The sequence below is a fragment of the Sapajus apella genome, unplaced genomic scaffold (genome assembly GCF_009761245.1).
Source record: "Sapajus apella isolate SASKATOON/1434 unplaced genomic scaffold, GSC_monkey_1.0 scaffold38, whole genome shotgun sequence".
Taxonomy (NCBI): domain Eukaryota; kingdom Metazoa; phylum Chordata; class Mammalia; order Primates; family Cebidae; genus Sapajus; species Sapajus apella.
Genome location: NW_022436978.1, coordinates 4,693,073 through 4,717,079, shown reverse-complemented (window position 1 = coordinate 4,717,079; position 24,007 = coordinate 4,693,073). Strand labels below are relative to the sequence as shown.

At 39.9% G+C, this 24,007-nt stretch overlaps 1 protein-coding gene across 9 annotated transcripts in view; it reads right to left on the bottom strand.

The window, feature by feature from the left end:
• ANO10 (anoctamin 10) overlaps positions 1-24,007 on the bottom strand; it is a 233,691-nt gene that overhangs the window by 36,997 nt on the left and 172,687 nt on the right. For 7 of the 9 annotated variants that reach the window (XR_004275084.1, XM_032298102.1, XM_032298112.1 and 4 more), the window contains one exon: positions 20,643-20,759. The exons of 1 other annotated variant lie outside the window; for it this stretch is intronic. Coding sequence is in view for 7 of the 8 variants with exons in the window: in XM_032298102.1 (XP_032153993.1) it covers positions 20,643-20,759 (117 nt within the window). In the remaining variant the exon portion in view is untranslated. Of the gene's footprint in view, positions 1-6,735; positions 6,868-20,642; positions 20,760-24,007 lie in introns of those variants that run through there. One more of the 9 variants, XM_032298105.1, reaches the window with a different exon arrangement.

The following is a 24,007-nucleotide window of genomic DNA, read 5'->3' as shown; positions in this document are numbered from 1 at the left end:
TGCTAAGACCCTGAGCAGGGGATCCAGTTAAACTGTGTTGGAACTCTGGATCCACAGAAACTGCAAGATAACAATTGTAGACTATTTTAACCACCACGTTTGTGGTAATTTGTCACAGAGCAACAGAAATCTAATACAGCTGCCAAGTGTGATGGCTCAACCCTATAATCCCAGCATTTTAGGAGGCTGAGGTGGGAGGATTGCTTGAGCCCAGGAGTTTGAGACCAGCTGAGGCAACATAAAGAGACTCCATCTCTACAAAAAATTTTTAAAAATAGCACATAGTGATATGCACCTGTAGTCCCAGGTACTCAGGAGGCTGAAGTGGGAGGATCACTTGAGCATAGGAAGTCAAGGCTGCAATAAGCCACGATTGTACCACTGCACTCCATCCTGGGTGACAGGGCAAGAACTTGTCTCAAAAAAAAAAAAAAAAACCCAAAAAAAACAAAAGAAAGGAAAAGAAAAAGACAAAACTAAACTAATATAGTGCCAAACTAGAAACTCTTTATGCTACATTCTTGATGTATACATGAAACGTGATGAAAACATGAAATAGTTGAGCAGAAATTAGTTATAAAACTTTTTACAGTGTCAAGTAAACACAAATTTAGAAAATGTTTAATTAAGATCTGCACCATAATTTTCATTGGCAAGTTGATCTAACATGTCCATTTAGTCTTGAAGAAATCCAAATTCCTGTGTGTTGCCTGCCTCTTCTGGCAAAGTATTCCTAGTTCTGCAGGATTTTGGTGACTTTTAAGAAATACTACCTTTTGATAAACTCTAAACACCTGAGTCCCAAGCAATACCACCTGAAGGAATTCTGGGGTAAGAGGACCCATGGATTCCTAAAGCAGTCCACAGGGAGGAAAGCAGAATTGATGTGAGAATGGCCACTTGGGCTGTAAGTCCCACTGACCATCCATGAACTCACTTGTGTTGTGACTTTGAAAACTCAAAGCTTTCTGTTAATTTATGAGAAATTGGCAAATTATTCAACTGTAGTATTTTTCCTTACTTTTTTTTTTTTTTTTTTTTTTTTGAGACAGGATCTCACTCTACCACCTAGGCTGGAGTGCAGTGGCACAATCTCAGATCACTGCAGCCATGTTCTCCCAGGCTCAAGAGATCCTCCTACCTTAGCTGAGACTATAGGAGTGCACTATCACGCCCAACTAATTTTGTATTTTTTGTAGACATGAGGTCTCACCATATTGCCCAAGCTAGTCTTGAACTCCTGGGCTCTAATGATCCACCCACCTCAGCCTCCCAATGACACCTAGATAACAGGTATGAGCCACTGCACCCAGCCTGTAGTTTTTTTTTTTTTTCAAATAGCTAGAATTTCAACCTAAAATATATACTTATCATTGCCTAATTATTGACAAATGAATCTCCTATTGCTAGATCTTTGTCTACTTTTTTGCCAAAAGTAATTATCTACTTCTTTGAATCTGAAGAGAAAAACACTTTTCCTTTAATTTACTTCAAGTTGCATAGTAGTTATGGTGAAATAATTATTTCAACCACTCTTGAAAGTAAACTGTGAAAAAGAAGGGGAAGAAATGAAAGAAGTCATCACTCCAGAGCTGGGCCCTACCAGTATGAAAGCAGGCTAACCACAGACTGCTACTGTGATGGACATAAACATGTCTACAATTCACAGTTTTAGAAAGGCAGCTCCCAGGACAGCCAGAAGAATCCCATCTGCATGGCAACAGCTCCCGCCATCTTCCGGCACCTCAGGAAAAGGCCTTCGGGATGATGCCAGGCTCCACTCCTGTGGGGCTGTATCTTGAGCAGACTGCACATCATCCATGCTAAGTCAGAGCCTTCACAACAGTCAGGAGAGACATCAAAAGCACAGGATGTGCAACTATTCTCACTCATCACATTCAACTCATTTACAAAACATCAGGATATAGGTATCATCAAGACATTTTTAGAGATGCATTTCCAAGTGTTGTGAGCCAATACTGAAATAGGGGCAAAAAAGAAGCCATCATCACCTATTTTCTAATTCTAATTTTGAAACAACAGTCACATTCTTATTCTGCTAAAGTATGAGCACACGGAGAACTGCCTTCTGTATGCATATCATGACGACAGAAACACCAGTTATGAATGGCTTACATGATGAATCACGTGCCACGCAATTCATGACAAAGCATCCAGAACTCACTGTAAAGCCAACTGCTGCTTTCTACCCTAGTTACCCACAGAGCTGTGTTGTTTCCTTTTAGAAAGTTAAAATTAGTTCACAACACTACAGCAAAAAAGATGACGTGAACACTATGTTCCATTTACGACATTCCAAATTCCCTCACCGTCTTTGGAAAGGGCCATTTTTATACAACAGTGCCAGTTGATCACATTACTGTCATTTGAACACCTGAAGAGGTCACTGGGTTATTTCACCTGCAGTGTGCATGCTGTCTTGCAATGGAGCTACTTTTTTTAGAGGGAATCTTGCTCTGTCACTCAGGCTGTAGTGCAGTGGTGCAATCTCGACTCACTGCAAACTCCGCTTCCCGGGTTCACATGATTCTCCTGCCTCAGCCTCCCAAGTAGCTGGGACTATAGGCATGTGCCACCACGTCCAGCTAATTTTTGTATTTTTAGTAGAGATGGGATTTCGCCATGTCGTACAGGCTGGTCTTGAATTCCTGACCTCAAGTCATCTGCCCACCTCGGCCTCCTAAAGTGCTGGGATTACAGGTGTAAGGCACCACGCCCAGCTGTCATGGAGATACTTCAGAGATCACCTGGTCCACCTTGTCAGTTTAGTGATGAGAATACCAAAGCAAAAGTTATCAGACTTGCCCAAGCTTGCATGGCTTTCTGTGCCAGGGTGAAGATTGGAATTCAGACCTCAGATTCACGAACTCCCTGAATGCTGGTTAAACTCCCCTGACCTAAGGAAACTGCCAAATTGATGACAGATGCTTTAACCCCAAATATGTTTCTCTCCCTAACATGTACTTCTCTGACTCCCCGGGACAGGCAAGGCCTGTCCTTTAGAATCTTTCCCTAGGATAATAGGGCTGCCTTAAGCAGCAGTGCATGTACCACCTTCTTTGAAAGTATAGATGCAAATATGGGATCACCACGTCGAGGAGAATGATGTCACTGTTTAGTGCACGCCTACCACAGGCTGAGTACTAAGAGAACACAGAGAAGAAACATTCTGGTTGTGGCCCAGAGATCACAATGCAGCATGACAAGTGCCCACAAAGGACAGACTCACCATGGTGATGATCCATAAGGTGGGTCTTTAAAAGGAGGAGAAATTGTCCAGGAAGACAAGTGGACAACAGGGAATTAGCAGGGTGAAGAGAATGTGAAAAGGCAAAGAACACGGGGTGTTCTAGGAACAGGGTATGGTTCCAGTGGCTGGAGCCCAGTGGGGCTTTGCATGGGGATTAGGCTGCAAACACAGCCATATGGTGGGGCTGGGGTTTCTCTCGAGTAATGTGGAGCTGCTCAAAAATTATGAGCAGAACCATAACATGGAGTCATATTTGTATTTGAGAAAGCAAGCTGTGGCAGCAAAAGGAAAACTGGAGTGGAAAGAGGAAAGATTGGAGGTAGGGAGACCAGTCAGAGGGCTGCGGTAGGAGTCCAGGGAGGAAAGGATGAGAGTGCATCAACATACTCCTAAGAGAGCCTCATTCAAAAAAATACTGGTAGTCTAGATACCATGTGAAGTCTTAAGTTAGGTACTTGAATTTTTAACCCTGAAAAAGAAAATCTAAAAATACAGCTTGTTACCATAATTAGCAGTTCTTGGTCACAGAGAGTTCTCAAATGATATAAAAGAGGAATCTCAGTTCTTTTAAAAGTAGATTTATTAAAATATTTATTAATCTTAGAGATTTAAGTTATATTATTCATCCTTAAAATAATTTCTGTAATTTTTAAAGTACCAAATGAAAATAAAAACATAAGGGAAACCAGAAGTATATATTATCATTCTGAAAATCGGTTTTTCAACTTAGGGCTTATTCCTACATTTCATTTCCTGAACTGCTCCTTTCACACTGCCTTACATTTTACTTACTGACCAGTTTAAAACACACAAAAGGTGCATAAAAATTGTTGGATGAATGAAGAAGCCAAAACTCTGATCTGAAACATGGGAGGCCTCAGTGTTCTCTGACTTCACTGAAAAGACTGCAGTGGATACCCTGCACTGAGCTCAAGATAGGATCACTCTCCTGCCAGCTTTTTACTTTTACTTTTTGGCTGGTGATTCCAGGATACAAGACCACAGTGTAAAAGTGTTTACCTCGATCACGTGCAGTGGCTCACGTCTGTAATCCCAGCACTTTGGGAGACCAGGGCAGGTGGAACACTTGAGGTCAGGAGTTCAAGATCAGCTTGGCCAACATGGTGAAATCCCGTCTCTACTAAAAATGGGAAAGATTAGCCTGGCTGTGGTGGCACGCGCCGGTAGTCCCAGCTACTTGGAAGGCTGAGATGGGAGAATAGCTTGAACGTGAGAGGCAGAGGTTGCATTGGGTCGAGATCATGTCACTGCACTCCAGCCTGGACAACAGAGACCCTGTCTCAAAAAAAAGTGCTATACCTCTAGGTATTTTCTGACTAGTCACAACATCTGTGCAACACTGATATTTTCCTGCTTTCAGGGTATCTTAACCATGAACAGTACCCAAGTTAATTTAAACACACACATTATCACTACCACTACTACCACCACTACCACTACTGCCTAATCAAAACTCCAGCATTCATGGAATAGTAATGAACATGAAGGAGTCTATGAAGCTGTGCCATTAGGAAATAAAAGGAAATGGCTGGGCACAAGGGCTCACACCTGTAATCCCAGCACTTCAGGAGGCCAAGGTGGGTGAATTACTTGAGTCCACGAGCTCCAGAACAGCCCGGGCAACATGGTGAAACCCCATCTCTAGAAAATATAGAAAAATCAGTTGGACGTGGTGGTATGCATTTTGGTCCCAGCTACTTATGAGGCTAAGGTGGTAGGATCACTTGAGCCTGGGAAGCGGAGGTTGCAGTGAGCCAAGACTGCACCACTGTACTCCAGCCTGGGTGACAGAACGAAACTATTTTTCAAAAAAAAAAAAAAAAAAAAAGAAAAAGAAAGAAGAAAAGGAAGCACTGTTCTTATTCCTTGTAGCCAAGAGTCTATGTCTTTCAGAATCTTGTTTATCCAGATATAAAATGCAGTTGATGTTACTTCTGGTTAATTACTGCAAGGAACCAGAATTTTTATCAGTTACTTTTAATAAACAATAAAAGAACAACTGTAACCAATGATAAAGTAAAATTATAACATTTAAAAGCATATGCATATTCCATGACTAAACTGCAATAATCCCATCTGGGATTAATGTTATGTTAACAAAATATAGAGTAAAGAAAAGCACCATCCTACCTAAGGGTTTACTCAAGTGTTTTAAGGGGATTTGACTTCTTACAACTTTTTATATTACATTTGAATATTGTTCTTTCTTTTTTCAGCATTATTATTCCTGAAGACCCAAACTAAGAAAACTGTAAGGAAGATGTAAGTGATTTGAGTCCTTCATTTGTGTTAAATGAGAAGTTGGGACTTTCTCTTCCCACTGAAATGGGATATCATGCCAATCGCTTTGGAAAATGAACAATAAAACATATTACATTTTAAGGCCGGGCGCGGTGGCTCACGCCTGTAATCCCAGCACTTTGGGAGGCCGAGGCGGGTGGATCACAAGGTCAAGAGATCGAGACCATCCTGGTCAACACGGTGAAACCCCGTCTCTACTAAAAATACAAAACATTAGCTGGGCATGGTGGTGCGTGCCTGTAATCCCAGCTACTCAGGAGGCTGAGGCAGGAGAACTGCCTGAACCCAGGAGGCGGAGGTTGCAGTGAGCCGAGATCGCGCCATTGCACTAAAGCCTGGGTAACTTGTTTTTAACTCTGTCTCAAACAAAAAAAAAAAAATTACATTTTGTGAGATTACCTTTTTCTTCCCTTACAAAATCTTCCATATTTAATATAAGATGACAGAAAGGTAAAACAAGAGAACAATAATTTTGTACAAATGTTGTTTAACTGTATTTTACTAAGAACTTATTGCAAAATTTTTTTCTCTATGTGATTTTATTTTTTATTTTTTAGAGACAGGGTCTCTCTGTGTCACCCAGGCTGGAGTACACTGTGCAATCATAGCTCACTGCACCCTTGAATTCCTGGGCTTAGGAGATCCTCCTGCATCAGCCTTCCAAGTAGCTGGGACTACAGGTGTGCACTACCACGCCCAGTTCCTATGTGATTTTAAATGTCCTATTACTGTCATTTTAAAAGTTTGTATTAAAATATTATAATGGTCTTGCAGGTCCTGTATCTGATTCTGCAAGGCAATACTATTTGAATTCCATTACCTAGGTTGCAATGGAACCTTTTATGATTACAATATTAATGAGTTTTCTGTGTTTATATTTTCTTAAAAAATAAGACATTCCAAGTCTGCGCCATAATAAACTATTTTGATATGCTCTTAAAAATCATAAGAAGACACGGATATACGTTTTCAACTAGGGTGCAATTTATGTATCTAGCAAGAAGTTAACACTACCAAGTCCATTCCAACTTAGCCTCAGGGTATGTAACTGGACACTCAGAAAATCCATGTTAGCTCAAAGCATTTATTGCATGAGAAAATATACTTTGAATACAGTACAATATTTATGAATAAGATTTTCAGTGAATGTTTTCAGGTGGAGAATATGATTCTAAGTGGTCTGAAGTGCAACTTTTCTCTGATAATTCCTGAATAAATGACTGCAGTTCTGGTAACATGACAAGCAGAAGACAGCACCTTCTTCACAGGCTTACCTATAAGAAAAGTTCCACAATAGCAGAACGACAAGATCCTTCAGCAAATCCCTGGTATGTGTATACTTTTTTGTGCATTGGAAACCAAATTATTACCTCCATAATTATGGTCTACATAATTAAGGTCTACAGCCTTAGGCATTATGTGTTTTGATTTGCTAGTATACGTAATGTAGTGACACTGTGGGGAACTGATCATGGAAAATTGGACATGAGCAAATACAGTATGACTAAAGAAGTTAATCTAGAATTTACAGGAAGCTACACTAAGAATCAGAGCAAGGCACAACCCATTCTGGTATCATACTTAATGCCATCTTTATGGTCCATAATTTTCCTGTAAGAGAAACTTGCCTCCACATTTTCTTTGTAGCCCTTCAAAAGCAGATCATCTGATTTTGACAACTATCTTGCAGCTGAGGGCTAATTACTCCTTGAGAGACATAACATAAATGGGTACTTGATGGAAGCAGATGAAGTGAGATTTAATCCTTTAGAAGCCCAAGAGAATATTAGGATAGTGGAGCTCAATTCTGAATAGACACTATATTTTTCTTTGGTTCTTTGTCCTTTAATCAAATCAATGGAAATGAAGCTGAAGTGCCTCTCAGAGCAGGGCTGGCAGGAGTCCTTCCACAGGGCTCCTGTGGTGCCGCTTCTCTCTCTGGAGTGATGCCATTGTCATGATGCTTAGAATAGTGGAAAATTCATACTTCAGCTACAAACAAGCAGATGGTTTCAAGTCCAATGGAGGGCCATTTAAAAATGCCTCAGTCTGTATTTTGGGGCTCAGGAACAACTGCATTTTGGAGCTACTGTTTTGCAGAGAAATTAATTTCAAAGGGATTAGCTGTGTGCTAACCAACCATTTCTTTCTGAGACTGCCACTGTGTTAGGATTTAATTAACTCACACACAAAGACTTAGCTCTTTCTCTCTCTCTACAGTTAAGCTGTTTGATTTGAGCTCCCTGCATCTGTGGATAGGATAGGGCCTAAGTATCACAAAGGAGGGGTTTTTAAAAAACATGTTTTTTAAAAGTCCAAATAAAAAGGGTATTCTGGACAGTTACAAATGGACATTTGATGGCTCAAATAAGATTCCTGAAGCTAGGGAGAGAAAACAGCCAGGTCTTCAACCAAAAGTGAAAATCAAACTCTGCCCTCTGCCCTCCCCTATGACGATGCTAGCTTGATACCACTTAACCACCCTCTAACCAAGCACACAGGGCTTGATGGGAGTGTGTGGGGCAGTGAGACAAAGTGATGGCATCAGAGGCAGATCAGGAATGTGGATGCAGTCAGTTTTAGGAGAATGTGGAAAAGGAGGGGACTAGAGATAACTGCCAAGAGTTGTGGCTGATCACTGTCCCAGGTGCCTGCTCTGAGGGTGGCTGAACACACAGTTGCCTGCGCAGCACCTGGCCAGCTGCTCTGGCTCATTTTTGCACTTCCTCTCCCAAACTTGCAAAGCTGATCCCATTCCAGAGTGCGCCCTGGCACTTCCAAAGCAACTGTTCATCTCTATAGAAAGCACTGCCTAAATCTTTGACATCACTTCTCATTCACAGTTATTCTTTTTTGCTCAAATGAAAGACACTAACTCTGTATTCCCTAACTTGTTTGAACAACGGAAAGTATGTGTGCTGTGATCGCAAACAAAATCTTCTCTCTAGCAGAGCAATATAAGAGCCTGTACTTGGAGATAAAACAATCTCGATGTGGCTTGGCACATTGGCTCATGCCTGTAAACCCAGCACTTTGGGAGGCCAAGGCAGGTGGATCACTTGAGGTCAGAAGTTCAAGACCAGCCTGGCCAACATGGTGAAACCCCATCTCTACAAAAATACAAATATTAGCTGGGCATGGTGGTGCACGCCTGTAGTCCCCACTACTCAGGAGGTTGAGACAGGAGAATCACATGAACCCAGGAGGCGGAGGTTGTAGAGAGCCGAGATCACACCACTTGCTCTCCAGCCTAGGTGACAAAGCAAGGCTCCATCTCAAAAAAAACAAAAAAACCACAAAGCAGTCTTGATGTGGCAGGAAACAGTTCTCCTTCTCAAATCTCTCTCATTCTCCACTCTTTGCTTCCTGTTTTTTTCTCACCCTACTTTTTACTTCTCTCTGCCTATGTCTATGAAAGAGACCACAGGAAAGAAGTGACAGAAGCTCTGTCTTCCCCAGGCTGCATTTACTTCTTGATTCTAGTTCAATTTAAGAGAGACTCCTTGTTTGCCATTGATATAGTTTGGTTATTTGTCCCCACTCAAATCTTATATTGAATTGTAATCCTGGTGGGAAGTGTTTGGATCATGGGGGTGGATTTCTCATGAATGGTTTAGCACCATCCCTAATGTCCTCCTGATAGTTAATTCTCACAAGATCTGGTTGTTTAAAAGCATGTAGCACCTCCTTCCCCTCCCCATCCCCAGTTCTGCTTCTGTCATGTAAGATGCCTGTTCCTGCTTCACCATCAGCCATGAGTAAAAGCTCCTTCAGGCCTCCCCAGAAGCCGGGCAGATGCCAACACCACGCTTCCTATAGAGCCTGCAGAACCATGAGCCAATTAAACCTCTTTTAAAAAAAATAAATTATCCAGTCACAAATATTTCCTTATAGCAATGAAAGAACAGCCTAACACAGCCATCTAGTATGTCAACATTTAAAAGTGAATTTGTTTACAGTCATCAACAGAGGCAGATCCTTTTCTTCAGAGAACAGTGACAAACTGACTGCAGGGCTGAATCCATAACAACAGGATCTGGATTAGATCTATTTTCACCTTGCCTACTGTTACCAGGAAAGTAGTCTGCAAGTCTCACAGGCCCCCATGAGTCAGCTGCACTGGGAGGGCTCTCTAAGATCCATCTCCCCCTTCCTCCCCACAAGAGAATGCAGCCTTCATGAGAGAAGTCATCCTCCACACAGAGTTTCTCTGGCAGGAATTCTGGCTGAGAGCACAGACCACAAGGCCTGAGGCCTTTCCAAGGAAAAGTTTGAGACAAGAGCTTTGACTGGAAGACGAAACCACCAGAATAAAGAAGGAATGCATGAGTATCTGCAAAAATAAACAGAAGTTTTGGCAGGATAATTGGCTACAAGGAAATGAAGAGAACAAACAGTAACACAAGCATACACACAAAAAAGTAGGGTATTCAGATAACATCAGTTCAAAGAATGGTTATTCTGTGCAGTTAGTCCTTTTCCCTTTCAGCAAAACAGAAAAAAGAAATGAAAATGGGGGGAGAGGAGCAAAGAGAAAAGGAATAGTGACTGACATACAGGCAAGATACTATACTCGCAGCTCAATTCTACTATGTTTAACTAATATTATTATTATTAGAAACTCTATATTCTGATTTATTTCAAATTAACTACTCAGGAAGAGCTGTAGTTTTATTTTACTGTCTGGATGCCTCTGCACTTTAAAGAACATTTCTCTAGCGAAAACAAAATATACAGGGGGAAAAAGTCTACCCATCAGTGATAAGAGTAGGAGTGCTCCAGAACCTGAACCTGAATTAGTTTTCCTTTTTTTTTTTGAGACGGAGTTTCACTCTTGTTATCCAGGCTGGAGTGCAATGGTGCGATCTTGGCTCACCGCAACCTCCGCCTCCTGGGTTCAGGCAATTCTCCTGCCTCAGCCTCCTGAGTAGCTGGGATTTCTTTTTTTTTTTCTTTTTCTTTTTTTTTTTGAGACAGAGTCTTGCTCAGTCACCAGGCGCCAGGCTGGAGTGCAGTGGCGCAATCTTGGCTCACTGCAATCTCTGCCTCCTGGGTTCAAGCAATTCTCCTGCCTCAGCCTCCTGAGTAGCTGGGACTACAGGTGCAAGTCACAATGCCCAGCTAATTTTGTATTTTTTAGAGGAGACGAGGTTTCACTGTGTTGGCCAGGATGGTCTCAATCTCTTGATCTTGTGATCCACTTGCCTTGGCCTCCCAAAGTGCTGGGATTACAGGCGTGAGCCACCATGCCCGGCCCCTGAATTAGTTTTCTAGCTAACAAGTACAAGTGCAAAGTAAAAACTATTTTAGAATTCTATCTTTCTTGATTTGGGGTTATTTTACAGTCTTAGGGAGCTAATCTTGTTACTGATGTCAACCACAGTCAGCTTTTTGGGGGAAAAAAAGGATCTGAGCTTTATCACGGTAAGGTATGTGGTCCTTCTAAAGTGCCCACATATAATTCTTCGGAATGCGTTCTCTTCCCCGGTGATCCCAGAAAGGCACATGACCTGTTTCCATTTCTGCCAGAGTATCTATTTTAAGACTCTTCTTTTTTTGTCCAAGGACATCATTTGTCCTTATTTATTTAATATATTGGCTTGTGAATTGCACAAGTCAACAAACTCAGTTTGATTAAGTGGGTATTTATTTAGAGTCTATTGGGCAGCAGGCCCTGTGCTGGGTGAGGGAACTCAGCAGTGAGTGAGTCATCACCAGGGCCTTGGGGATGTCACAGCTCATAAGAGAGACTGAACCAGAACCAACTATAGTGGGGCAAAGGAACAGAAATGGGTACCAGGCTCCTGTTACACAATGAGAGGAAGGCTTTCTCCAGGAGGTGGGGTCTGTGAAGCTGACTGCAGAGGGCAGGTATACTGGTAGTCACACTTACAAAGTAGAAGGGGTGCTTGGGAATCTTGCTACACCCAAAAGGTGGACAGGATTCAGTATTTATTCATGCATTAATCATCTGTAAAGGAGGTTATCATTTTATCAATTGGAGAGAAATTTACTGTATGAAAAATTACCTGCAAATGGCCAACAGACCCTACTCTGGAGAACTGTTCTGAAGAGACACTGGCACAGGCAGAAGGTTTAGAACAGTGCCTGGCTCATGTTCTCACATACCGCATGCCAGCTGTTACTACCTCATTGTTATTACAGCCCAGCTGTGTGTGAGGTTATGAAAATAGGTGGGATTGCCGCAAAGGTAGAATTCTGACTCTCCAGGCAAATCTGCTATGGTACCATTTTATCCTAGAATTCCTTGCTGGGTTTACCCAGCAGCTGCATGAGGTGGTTCTCCTTCTCCCTCATCATCCTCATTCCCCCACCACAGTACTCCATAATGGGTCTTATTCACACTGTCTCATTCCAGCCTCATTCTGACTTTGTACCATTTGACTGTTGACTCTAACACAGGAAAGTCAAGTCACTTGCTCTGCAGCTACACAGGGTTGAAACCTCTTTTGTAAAAATTGTAACAGTGAGAAAGTCATGACAGTGAAAGGAATCTGATGCAACCAACTCCATTTTGCTTCCAACCTCTAAGCTAGCTGCCCTTGCTCATTCCTAGGCATAGGCCAAACTAACTTTGGGAGAAACTTACTTTATAGTTTCACTTTGAAACAAAGATGATAACAGTCGTTTCCTGAGACAAACTCCCTTCTTGCCTGGGAGCCAGACCAACTTCCTAAAACTAACAAATTAGGCACAAGACTTGCAACTTCCCCAATTACTCCTGCAGATGACATGTAGAATCGAAGATTGGTCTTTTAAGGTGTCTTTTCTGGTTTTTGCTGTTTCTGAGGATTGATGGCTCCACCAGATTCACCAACCAGTCCTGTGGCCCTCACCCAGGAACTGACTCAGCTGAAGAAGATAGCTTTGACTAGCTATGATTTTATCTCTGATCCAATCAATCAGCACTCCCCACTTCCTGGTCCCCCACCTGCCAAACTATCCTTGAAAAACTCTAGTCTGAATTTTGGGGGAGACTGATTTGAGCAACAATAAAACTCTGCTCTCATGTTCAGCCTGCTCTGCATGAATTAAATTAGCTCTCTATTTCAATTCCCTGTTTTGATAAATTGACTCTATCTGGGCAGTGGGTGAAATGAACCCTTTGGGTGGTTACAGGGCTGGAAGACAAACCTTCCCATACAAGAAGAAAGGGAGAGGCAGGCTCAGACAGGCCACCCCGGTGATAGATGTATCATAATCTTTGGTACTTTTTACTGGGCCTAGACCAGACTTGGGGCCCTGGGAAGTGAACCATCCCTTCCCAAGGACTATGGGTCTGGCAACTACTGGCTATTGGCTTTGTTAGAGGCTAATTCTTTATTTGGATTCAACAATTTCATTCGGAATTAGATGTTGGCAGATTAATATGCAATTACCTGTTCAACAGTCAAATACTTTAGCACCTTAATTCTAGGCTGTGAAATTTTACAGTTTTCATTAAAAATGCTTATATATTTACTGTAACTTTTTTTTTTTTTTTTTTTTTTTTTTAATAGAGATGAGGTCTTACCATGTTGCCCAGGCTGGTCTCAAGTCATCCATCTGCCTTGGTCTCCTAAAGTGCTAGTATTACAGATGCGAGCCACTGCGCCTGGCCTATATTTACCTTAACTTGAAAGCACAAATGGGGGGGGGGGGGGGAAGAAGTTAAGAAGTTCTTAGGAAATGTTGAAAAAAAAACTATTAAATTAGGTTAAAACTTAACCTAATTTAACGATGAATACTTAAATATAAACCAAAAATAAAATCCTAAGCCCCCCCAACTAACAGAATGGACCCCCTCCCCTGGGCCAAGGGGACCTCAGAGAAACCTGGAAAGCTGAATTCTCAGCCATGACAGGGAGGTCTGACAGGCCTCATTATACATCCTCCTTGGAGTTTAGGTACAAATGACCACCAGTATTCACATTAAAATAGAGATCATTAGACTGTCAAAACAGACTCTTGGTGGCAACAAGATATCAAATTGCAACCTGACTATGGTACAGCATCACATGACAAATAGCAGAGGCCAAAGGAAATCAAATATTTTACCCCACAATGTATTTCTTTGACATTTTGAAATGGTTCTGCAAAGCTATCTTTGGTGGAGAAAATCTGCATCTGTAGAGAATACCCAGGGCCATTCCTTTCCTGGATCTTAAAGAAATGAACCAAGAGTCTGATACCTCTTAAGGTCTGAAGAGACATTTACCATCTATTCCCTCTGAAGGCTGCTACCATCTAGCCAACAAGTCCTTGGCTTCCATAACCCCCCTTATCTTAACTCAGTCTTTTCCTTCTACGGCCTCCAAGTCTTTAGACAAAGCATGACTCTTTCAACCAATTGCCAATCTGAATCCAACTATGACCTGTAAGCCCAGCCCTCCGGTGCCCCCATATCTTTTCACATCACACCAATGTATACCTGGCATGTATTGATTTATGTCTTTATCTGTAATTTTTGTCTCCCTAAAAATGTATAATAAAGCCAAACTGTAACCTGACCGTCTTGGGCACTTTCTCAGGACCTCAAGGCTGTTCCCTGGAGCCAACTCATATTGGCTTAGAATAAACCTCTTTAAATATCTTACAGAGTTTTGTTTTTCCATTAACATAACTTAATTTAAATACAGTTAACTCTAAAAAACAAAGACAACATTTGATAAGGCCTGGCCCAGTTGGCCTGTCTAGTTAAGGGTCCTATACCTAATTTGAGGTCCCTGAGGGTTATAATTAGTAGTGTCTTCTTAAACTCCTTTCTCTTGTTCATTTAACTGATTCCTGAGGCTGTTTTCCTTCTCAAAGGCTCTAGGCAGCGAGCCCTGCTCCCTGGCTTCTGTGTGTGCTCTGGGTTCCCAGGATGGCTGGCTGCCCAGAAGCAGGTTAAGTGGATGCTGTCCTTGTGCTCCAGGCCACGTTGTTATCAAATGGTTCCTGCATTAGAATCCTTTCTATTTTTAATTGGATCTTAAAATGACTGAGAGATGAATAAATCAATTTGAAGAGAAATAAAAGGGCATAGCTAGGATATTTACTGTTTAAAATTCTTTGCAAAGGTTTCAGCCAAATGAAGCCTAATCATTTGAAAATGTCCTTTACAAAGTAAACTATTTTATTTTCCTCAGTTTGCCTCTCACTTTCAAGTATGTCTAATTTGCCTATATATTTAGAAGCACCATAGAGCTTTCTATTTGATACTGAAAAAAAACTGTTTTCAGTACATTTCCTTCCCACATTTATTTCAGCAATCCACCACCACTCTTCCTCCTGTCACAAGCTGAGAGGAATAACTGAATTCACAAAGCATGTCTCCAAACGGGCTCCTGTATTAGAATTACTTGATGTGCTGGTTTAAAAAGAGATTTCTTGGGCCTTCCTACAGACCGGGGAATCTAGTCTTTCATTTTATGAAACAAAAAACTGAGGCGCAAAGAGGCCACCTGACTTGTCCATAGGTGGCACAAGATGACCCCAAACTTGCCTGTTCTTGGGACTCACCTGGTCATACTTGAGAATCTATCTTTGCTGGGGGTGGGGGGAGGAGGGGGGATTGATAAAAGTTGGGTGGAGACACAGGAGTGTTTTTAAAAAATGTAGGTCCCTGGGCCCCATCTTTGATTTAGGGGATAAGAACCTTCAGGGCATAGGGTTTAAGAACACGTGTTTTTCACAAGGTTTACATGTAAAATGAACAACCCCACTTAAGAACTGTTGACTTAAATTTCTCAATTATATTTTGCCTATAAAATGAGACTTGAGTTGAAAAGTATATAAATTAAACATATATATTTATTATATAAATATATATAATATATATATTATAAATATATATAATATATTCAGTTCAGATATAAATTAAACATAATAATTATCCATAAGTAATAATTTTTACTAAGCTTACTATCATTTTCTCGTTACTTAACAGTGAGACTTCAGGGATAGGCCAGGTATTAATGAGATTTATTCCTAAATATGTTTTCAATAACTCAATTTCTGATCTGGGCCCACAAACTGACCTGGGTACCTGACAGAAGCTCTCTCTGCTTTTATTACATGGGAGGAACCCAGTAAGTTGAGGCTATACATAGTCACAAAGCAGATAGTTAAATGTCAGATTAAAGAAAAACGAGAAACATATTCTACATCCTAGAAATGCCACTAGTTCAGCAAGTAAACTGACATCATGGCCAGTTAATTTTTGGAGTTTCTGAAAAGCTCAAAGTAGGTGACCTTTTGTACCTTCTAGGACCTCCTGGGCAATAATACTAAACAGGAAATATGATGAAAATGTTTGTCTCTCCTGGATGGCAGCAGAAACTTGGGTGGCCCATGTAGCAGTGTAAACCACGTAGCAAAGCCTCGGGTCAGCGAAAGAGACTGAGACGCGGTTGCTCCATACAATATCTTCTCCTCAACTTTTACCCTGAAACAATTTTTTTTTCTTTTTGGAGACAGAATCTCCAAAAGTCGCACTCTGTCTGCAAAAAAAGGCTGGAGTACAGTGGTGCAATCTCGGCTCACTGTAACCTCTGCCTCCCAGATTCAAATGATTCTCATGCCTCAGCCTCCCAAGTAGCTGGGATTACAGGCGTGTGCCACCACACCCAGCTAATTATGTGTATTTTTAGTAGAGACAAAGTTTTACCATGTTGGCCGGGCTGATCTCAAACTCCTGACCTCAAGTGATCCACCTGCCTCAGCCTCCCAAACTGCTGGGATTACAGGTGTAAGCCACCGGACCCAGCCAACCCTGAACCTTTTATTCTCAGATTGATAATTAAAAGAAAAAAATATAGTGGAGACAGGGAGGGAGAACACTTCTTCTGGGTTTGCAAGGCCCTAAGAGAGCCTGACAATACTCATCATTGCTGTCTGCCCACTTAATGGATCAGAGACATGCTCATGGACAAATTTAAAAATCATCTTCAGGGTAAGCTATGAATGTCCTGTTAGAAAGCATTCAATAAGTATACTGAATGGAAAGCATTCAATAAGTATACTGAATGTCTAATGTCCTGTTAGACATCTGTCCCTCCAAAATCACCTTTTTTTACAAGGTGATGTTAACCAGAGAATCACATCTATGTCCTCAGGCGAAGAAAAAAACCTCAAAGAGACAGAAAATCTTTTAAATTTTTTCTTCTTTTTAAGTAATACAGGTTGAGCATCCCTTATCTAAAAATCTGAAATATTCCAAAAATCCAAAAACTTTTTGAGTACTAAAATTCAAAATTTTTTGATTGAAAAAAAAAAAAGAAAGAAAAAGATCATTGGAGCATTTAAGATTTCAGATTTTCCTATTAGGAATGCTTAGCAGTAAATACAGTGCACATATTCAAAAATCTGAAAAAAAAATCAAAAATCCAAAACACTTCTGGTCCCAGGCACTTTGGATAAGGGATATTCAACTTGTATGAGATAGGATTTTGTGTAGTGTTTCATTTCTCAAAGAAGATGAGCATAAATACATTTGGAATTAAGGCTTTGCCTCATTGTCAGGTAGAATGTACCTGAAGATATGGGAATCTAAGAGCTGAGATGATGTGAGAGGTCATTTAGCCATATCCGTAGTAAACACACATCCATGACACCCCCAATGGCAAATATAACAGTCCTGCATTTGGAGTTTTAGGTAAATGTATTTAGTAACATGAGACATATTAATAATATGTTGAATTTGGTAGTGGTGAGGGAGGTTCATAAGGAATGAGTTATAATTTCATTCTCTCAATATCAATAAAAATTCTTTCCTTTTTAGACAAACAAGTAGTTACATGAAATCCTCAGTGATTTTTTTTAAAGCAGATCTTTTTTTAAAAAAGTAGATTAATGGAATTTTATGGTATAGACAGACCATAAAATTTACTGTATAGATACACCATGAAATCCTGAGTAACATGAAGCATGATCTCTCCTTGACTCAAAGTTAAGATGTGTATGCACCAGCCAGGCAGTTGCCTGCCCCCATCTACAAAATGTCACCAGAAATGTAATCAATGGAGAAACCTGATTAACCAACTCTTCCAGAGACAAGGCTGTACATTAAGTACATTAAGATTTTTTTCTTACATACCTTGTAAAGTTTTTCGATGCTTTATGCCCTCTCACACATTCTTAAACTGACGCCTAAAATCGTTTGATCATAATTTCAATAGTTGCAAAAATGTAGGCAGTGTGTGCATGCACGAGCACAGACAGATCTTTTTTAAAAAAGAAGGTTCATGGAATTTTATTGCATACTCTACAATAATTTATTTAACCAGTCTCCTATTGAGGAATTTAGTTATCACCAGATTTTTGCGAATAAAAATGTTTCAATGACTAAATTTTGGTACACTTTTCAGATATAACCATTACCCTAGTGAGATTTGTTTTGTGTTGCAGAGTAATTGAAATTAAATTCAACTGCAATTCGAGAAAGGTTGAACCAATTTACACTTCTGTCAGTTATATATAAAAGAATGTCTATTTCCCAAATCCAGTAAGGACAGGCTATCCTGACATAATACAATAGAACATGTGAAATGTGGTATTTCACTAGTGTTTAAATTTATATTTCTTTAATTTTGAATGAGGCTGAGCATCTCTTCATATGTTATCTTTTCACTACTGGGCTATCGTTTTTTCATAGATTTGTAGAAGCTTTTTTTGAATTAAAGATATTTTTGTTATATATGCAAATTGTTTTGAGTTTGTCCAATTTATCTTTTGAATTGGCTTATTTTCTGTCATACAGAAGTTTTCATCTTTCATGTATTTTACTTTATCATTATTTTCTTTTATGATTTTTGGGTTTTGTGTCTTGATTGGGAAGGCATTTACCACTGAAAGATATACCCAGGCTTTTAAAAGACTTCTTACGGTTTATATTTTTTACATTTAAATCTCTCAGCCTTGAATTTGGTGTTGGTGGGGAGGCTCATAAGGAATGACTTAAAATAAAATTTAATAATTTTCCCAAACAGCTGTTTGTCATCAAGCCATGTAACAAATCTTTTTTCCACTGACATAAAATATCGCTTTTACCATAAACGAAATCCTTAGTTTTATTGAGACCCATTTATGAACTCAATGCTCTCTATTCCACTGATTTTTCCATTTTTTCCCTAATTCAAAATATATTTAATTATAATTATTGTACAATTTAGAATATATTTTAATATCTGACAGTGAAAGTCCCCATTTTTCTTCTTTATCAGAATTTTCCTTGCTATTCTCAGATGTTTATTTTTATATATTTGAATTGGTGTTGTATATTTACACAATTGAATCTTTTGATCCCAGTACAATTTAAAAAAATCTACCCTATTAGTTAACTATATTGCTTCCATAAATTACCACCTAAAGTGTTTACATTTTGATTTCTTCTGCAAATGTGAATTTTTCATCAAAAATATTTTCTGATTATTTCTTGTGAAAAGAAACATGATTTTAGATAAACTTCGTAACCTGCTTCCTTACTAAATTTTCCTATTGTTTTTAATAATTTATAATTTTTTTAGATATATAGTCCTCTATTTGTCTTTTTTTTTTTTTTTAAAGACAGGGTCTCACTCTGTCACCCAGGCTGGAGTACAGTGGCGTGATCCTGGCTCATAGCCTCAACCTCCTAGGCTCAAGCAATTCTCCCAAGCCTCCCAAGTAGCTGTTACTACAGGCATGCACCACCATGTGCAGCTAATTTTTTATTTTTTGTAGAGATGGGGTTCACCATGTTTCCTAGGCTGGTCTTAAATTCCTGGGCTCAAGAAATCCACATACCTTAGCCTCCCAAAGTGCTGGGAATACAGGTGTGAGCCACTGTGCCCAACCTAATCCTTTAAATTTCAAGTAATGATAAGTTTGCCTCATGTACTTGAACTTACCTCTTCCTCTTACACAATTGCACGGTTATTACCTCCAGAACAATGCTAGCTGTCAGTGGTGATGATAAGTTTCCTGCCATTGCTGGGAATGTTCTGAAGTTTCATTATTGAGCATGATGCTGAGTTCCGGTTTACCATACAAACACATTGGCTAGCCCACATGCCAAAAGTGAACTTGTCCAACCTCTAGGAACACAGGTAACTTGGTCTTGTCACCTACTATGTGGCAAACATGAGCACAGCTATGACTAGTGGGCCCAAGTTCTTTCTCTTTTCCATGGTCTTATCATAAGTCCTCTTCTGGAGTCACCCTGCCTCATCAGGAGCACGTATTGCTTCGATGTGGGGTTCCCCTGCCCAGCACACTACCCTTGGAGCCCTCATGCTTTGATCAAAGGGTCAGCTTAGGGGGTCCTCTTCACATCCTTTTTTTCTCCCAACTCTCCAAACATAAGAAGAAATATTCCTATGCAAAGTAGTTTGGAGGCCAAAGAAAGTATGCATGTCCAGGAGATTCTGCCCAGAACTTGTCCCCTCAGATGGCAATGCCTTACTGATTCTCTCATCGCTTAAATTCCTATGCAGCACTGAAGATAACTAGTGAGAGATACTTCAGGCATCTAAGAATCTTCCACCTACTCCCACTTTCCGAAGCAGAAAATCACCAAAATGGTGAACTCCAGCAAGGCTTTCTTATTTTTTATTTTTTTTTTTTGTAGTCTCTGGTAGAATGTGGAAGTCACTGAGACACAGTTTCTCCTTTAAGGGCAATGTTGCTGCTTCTACATACCTGATTTCATTCCGCCTCGCTCTCTGAAAGCTATTATTCAGGATTTTATTCACTCACTTCTCACTTAATGTTTTAGTAGATGGCAGAACTGGAAGCTGTGGGGAGCTACGCAGGTCAATTCTTAGATGTCTGTCTTGTTATTTTGCTGAATGCTAGCTCTATTTTTTATTTAACATTGCCTGAATATTTTTGTTTGTTTAGTTCTTTAAACCTATTTGTTGGCTCATATTGTTGAGATGTTTGTTATGTCATCCTAAACTGGAGTCCTCTGTATTTATTTAAACTGGTAACTTCAGAGCTAAAAAAAATGCTGAGACTGATTCTTCTAAATTATTTTTCCTGTCATTTGCTAAAGAAATACATAAATTTTCAGGACAGCTGCTCTCACCTGCTGCTTGAGTGCCTCCAAAGACTCAAATTCCAATCTGGCTAGTTTCATCTGGATATGCCGTGGTTTATCAGGTATGGCAAACGCAAGTATAAACTTTAAAGCCAGGAGTGCATGCTGAAAACAAGAAAGAGTTCATGTTGATGTGATGCATCAGACCATATATGCAAGGAAGTAAATTGGTATCTACGCAATCTATGATCCTTTATATTAATCTTGGATAATTTCTAATTATTGGCCTGTGAAGTATCAAAGACCAAGCAAGCCCATGAGTTATACTGAGTCCACCCTGATGTGGTCCCTTCAATAATTACTGATTTTACTTTATTCTTTGAGACCGAGTCTCACTTTGTCACGCAGGCTGGAGTATAGTGGCACAATCTCGGCTCAGTGCAACTTCTGCCTCCCAGGTTCAAGTTATTCTCCTACCTCAGCCTCCCGAGCAGCTGGGATTACAGGCATGCATCATCATACCTGACTGATTTTTTTTTTTTTTTTTTTATTTTTCAGTAGAGATGGGGTTTTACCATGTTGATCAGGCTGATCTTCAACTCCTGACCTCAGGTGATCCACCCACCTTGGCCTCTTAAAGTGCTAGGATTACAGGCGTGAGCCACTGCACCTGGCCTAAAATCAGGTATTCCTGTAAGCCGATACCGTAATGGTACTCTCAGTGTTCTACAGAAAAATGGTTTATTCTGAAGTCTTCCACAAAATCTTTTCTACCAATGATCTTAGTAGATAATATTTGTAGCCACTCCATTTTCTACCCATTGTCCCTGAGCTGCACTTGTTTGAATTACATGAAATGTACATGTATCTTAAACATAAGGTGCCATGAATCCTCTTATCCCAATAGCATTTGGTACATTTTCTTTTATGATGTGATAACCAGTAAAGATTAATTCAATGACTGTAACCTTACGCCGCTGACTCCATATGCAGTAAGTACACAGACATTATAATATGGAAAACTTAAAACCTGGCTATTATTTTTCCCTTCCACACAAACTCACATCACAATGATATGAGATGTATAATTAAGCCAATGGCATTGCTTCCATTGGTGATCCCACTGTTCAGATGTATAGGCTCAACCTATTGAGGCTTCTCCAAATCCGGATCATCTTGTGATCCAGAATCAACACGCATAGTAATCTAAGCGATCAAAAAGGTAAAGCTGCCTCTGTGGTGACAGCATAGTTACTAAATATTAAAGTTATGAATTTAAAAAGAATTAAAAGGCATTAAGAAAATCAATGAGAGGGATGGAATAGCCTTTAAGAAATGTTGCATTGAATTATTGGCAGAAAAAGGACAGTTGAAAAAAATTAAATGAATTTCTTACTGTGATACTTTCAAAAGGAGGAATGAAGGATAAATAACAAGCAGGTATCTCCTGGGAGAAGCATGAAAACAGTGAAGGAAATCAGCATGATGCCAGAACAAGCAATAATTTAATCAGCAGAACCCCAGGGCAGGCCAAGCGGTGCCTGGTATTAACAAGAGACATAGAATAGACCGGAGACAGACAGCCTTCATGTAAATGTGACTGCTATGACCAAAGATGACACTGGAAGATACTGATTAAAGGTCTAGAGTAGGGAAACAAGTAGTTTAACACAGCATAGACCAGATGATACCCTATGTTGAAATTCTGAACTAATAAAAACCTGGATATAATCTCAAAAGAATACATGAATAATTCAGAAAAGGTATACTGTACAGTTATTTCATTCCATTAGAGTACTGAGATATAATTTTATACAATACAATCTCTTCAGTAGAAATATTAGATAAGGAATAAACAAATTAGTAGATAAAAAGAAATCTTCCACATATTTCAGTCTGTATGGCCTTAAGTTGCTGGAGCCCTACCATGACAAAGTCATGGCCCCTTTCCATCTCTCCTAATAAATCTGTACCCATTTCCTCTTCCTCAGAGTCTTGGCAGGAATTAAAAATACAAAACATCCTGCTGAGGAAGGATATGCTTCCCTTGGATGTAAGGCATCTGGAAAGTGTGTTAACTCTCCTTTGAGAACCAGGACTGGCTATTAACAGAGCAAGGTTGCCCAGATTTTGCTGCTGTAGTTTCCATGTGAAATGTTCACAAAATTCTCACGAATTGAAAAAAGTTGGTATTGACTAGACAACATTAATCAAAACAGAATGCCATTTTAAACACTTGCACAGCAACATGTTTTTATGAGTAATTCTCTATAGTTTATTTTCCTAAAAATACAGCATCTTCACAATGGTTTTCTTTAGATGATGGCACTACAGGCAGTCTCTTTATCTTTACTCTTTAATGGACATGCATTACTTTTATATGGGGGAAAAACATATATAAAAAAGACCCAGGGATTCTTCACTTAATAAATGAATTCCATATGCCCTGCCAGGCTCCTAAAGTCACGTTGTCCTGATTGTTCATTTGTCCAGTAAAGAGACAAAACCAGACAATTTGCAGTTTAGAGAATATGGCTTTTTAAACTGAAGTCCAAGAATATAAGAAGCTGGGCAAAGTGGGCCTAGCTCAGTGGCTCAAGACCAGCCTGGCCAACATGGAAAACCCCATCTCCACTAAAAATACACAAATTAACCAGGTATGGTGGCAGGCACCTGTAATCCCAGCTACTTGAGAGGTTGAGGCAGGGGAATTGCTTGAACTTGGAGGGCAGAGGTTATAATGAGCGGAGATCATGCCACTGCATTCTAGCCTGGGCAACAGAGCAAGACTCCATCTCAAAAAAAAAAAAAAAAAAAAAAAAGCTGGGCAAAGTCATCACCTTGTATTCATTCATTCTGCAAACATGTGAAAAGCACTTACATGCAGGGCCAGAGTGCTCAGATGGAGGCCTTCATCAACCACTTCCTAACCTTCCCTAATCTGTCATACTGATTTTCTTCCCACTTTGCTAAACTACCAGAAATTTCACAAATTTTAGGTTTATCTGCTTTAATATGCATTTTCTTTTAAAAATGAAAACATCAGTGGGAAGGTTAAGGAGCATCAACCATTCATAGATATTGATTAATTACTTCAGTTGGTTCTAGCAAGTTCTTTCCCTCCATCCTCCACCCTTACCCCTAACCCCTAGGCAAATAACAATGAATACTTGGGAGTGAGGTGAGAAGACAACACAGCAGAGATAGGATCAGCTTCAAACAGGGGACCTGCTTCAAGGAAGAGGTGTAAAGAGAAGCAGAAAGGAACCAATATTGTCTCTATGGTCAGAAAGGATACATTAGACCTTTCCCACCTCTATCCCCACCTTCTTAGCGGTTTCTCTTACACAGGATCCAGAATTCAAGTTGAGCATCATGATAAATTAAGTAAGCTTTTGCATTGTAGCCTGGAA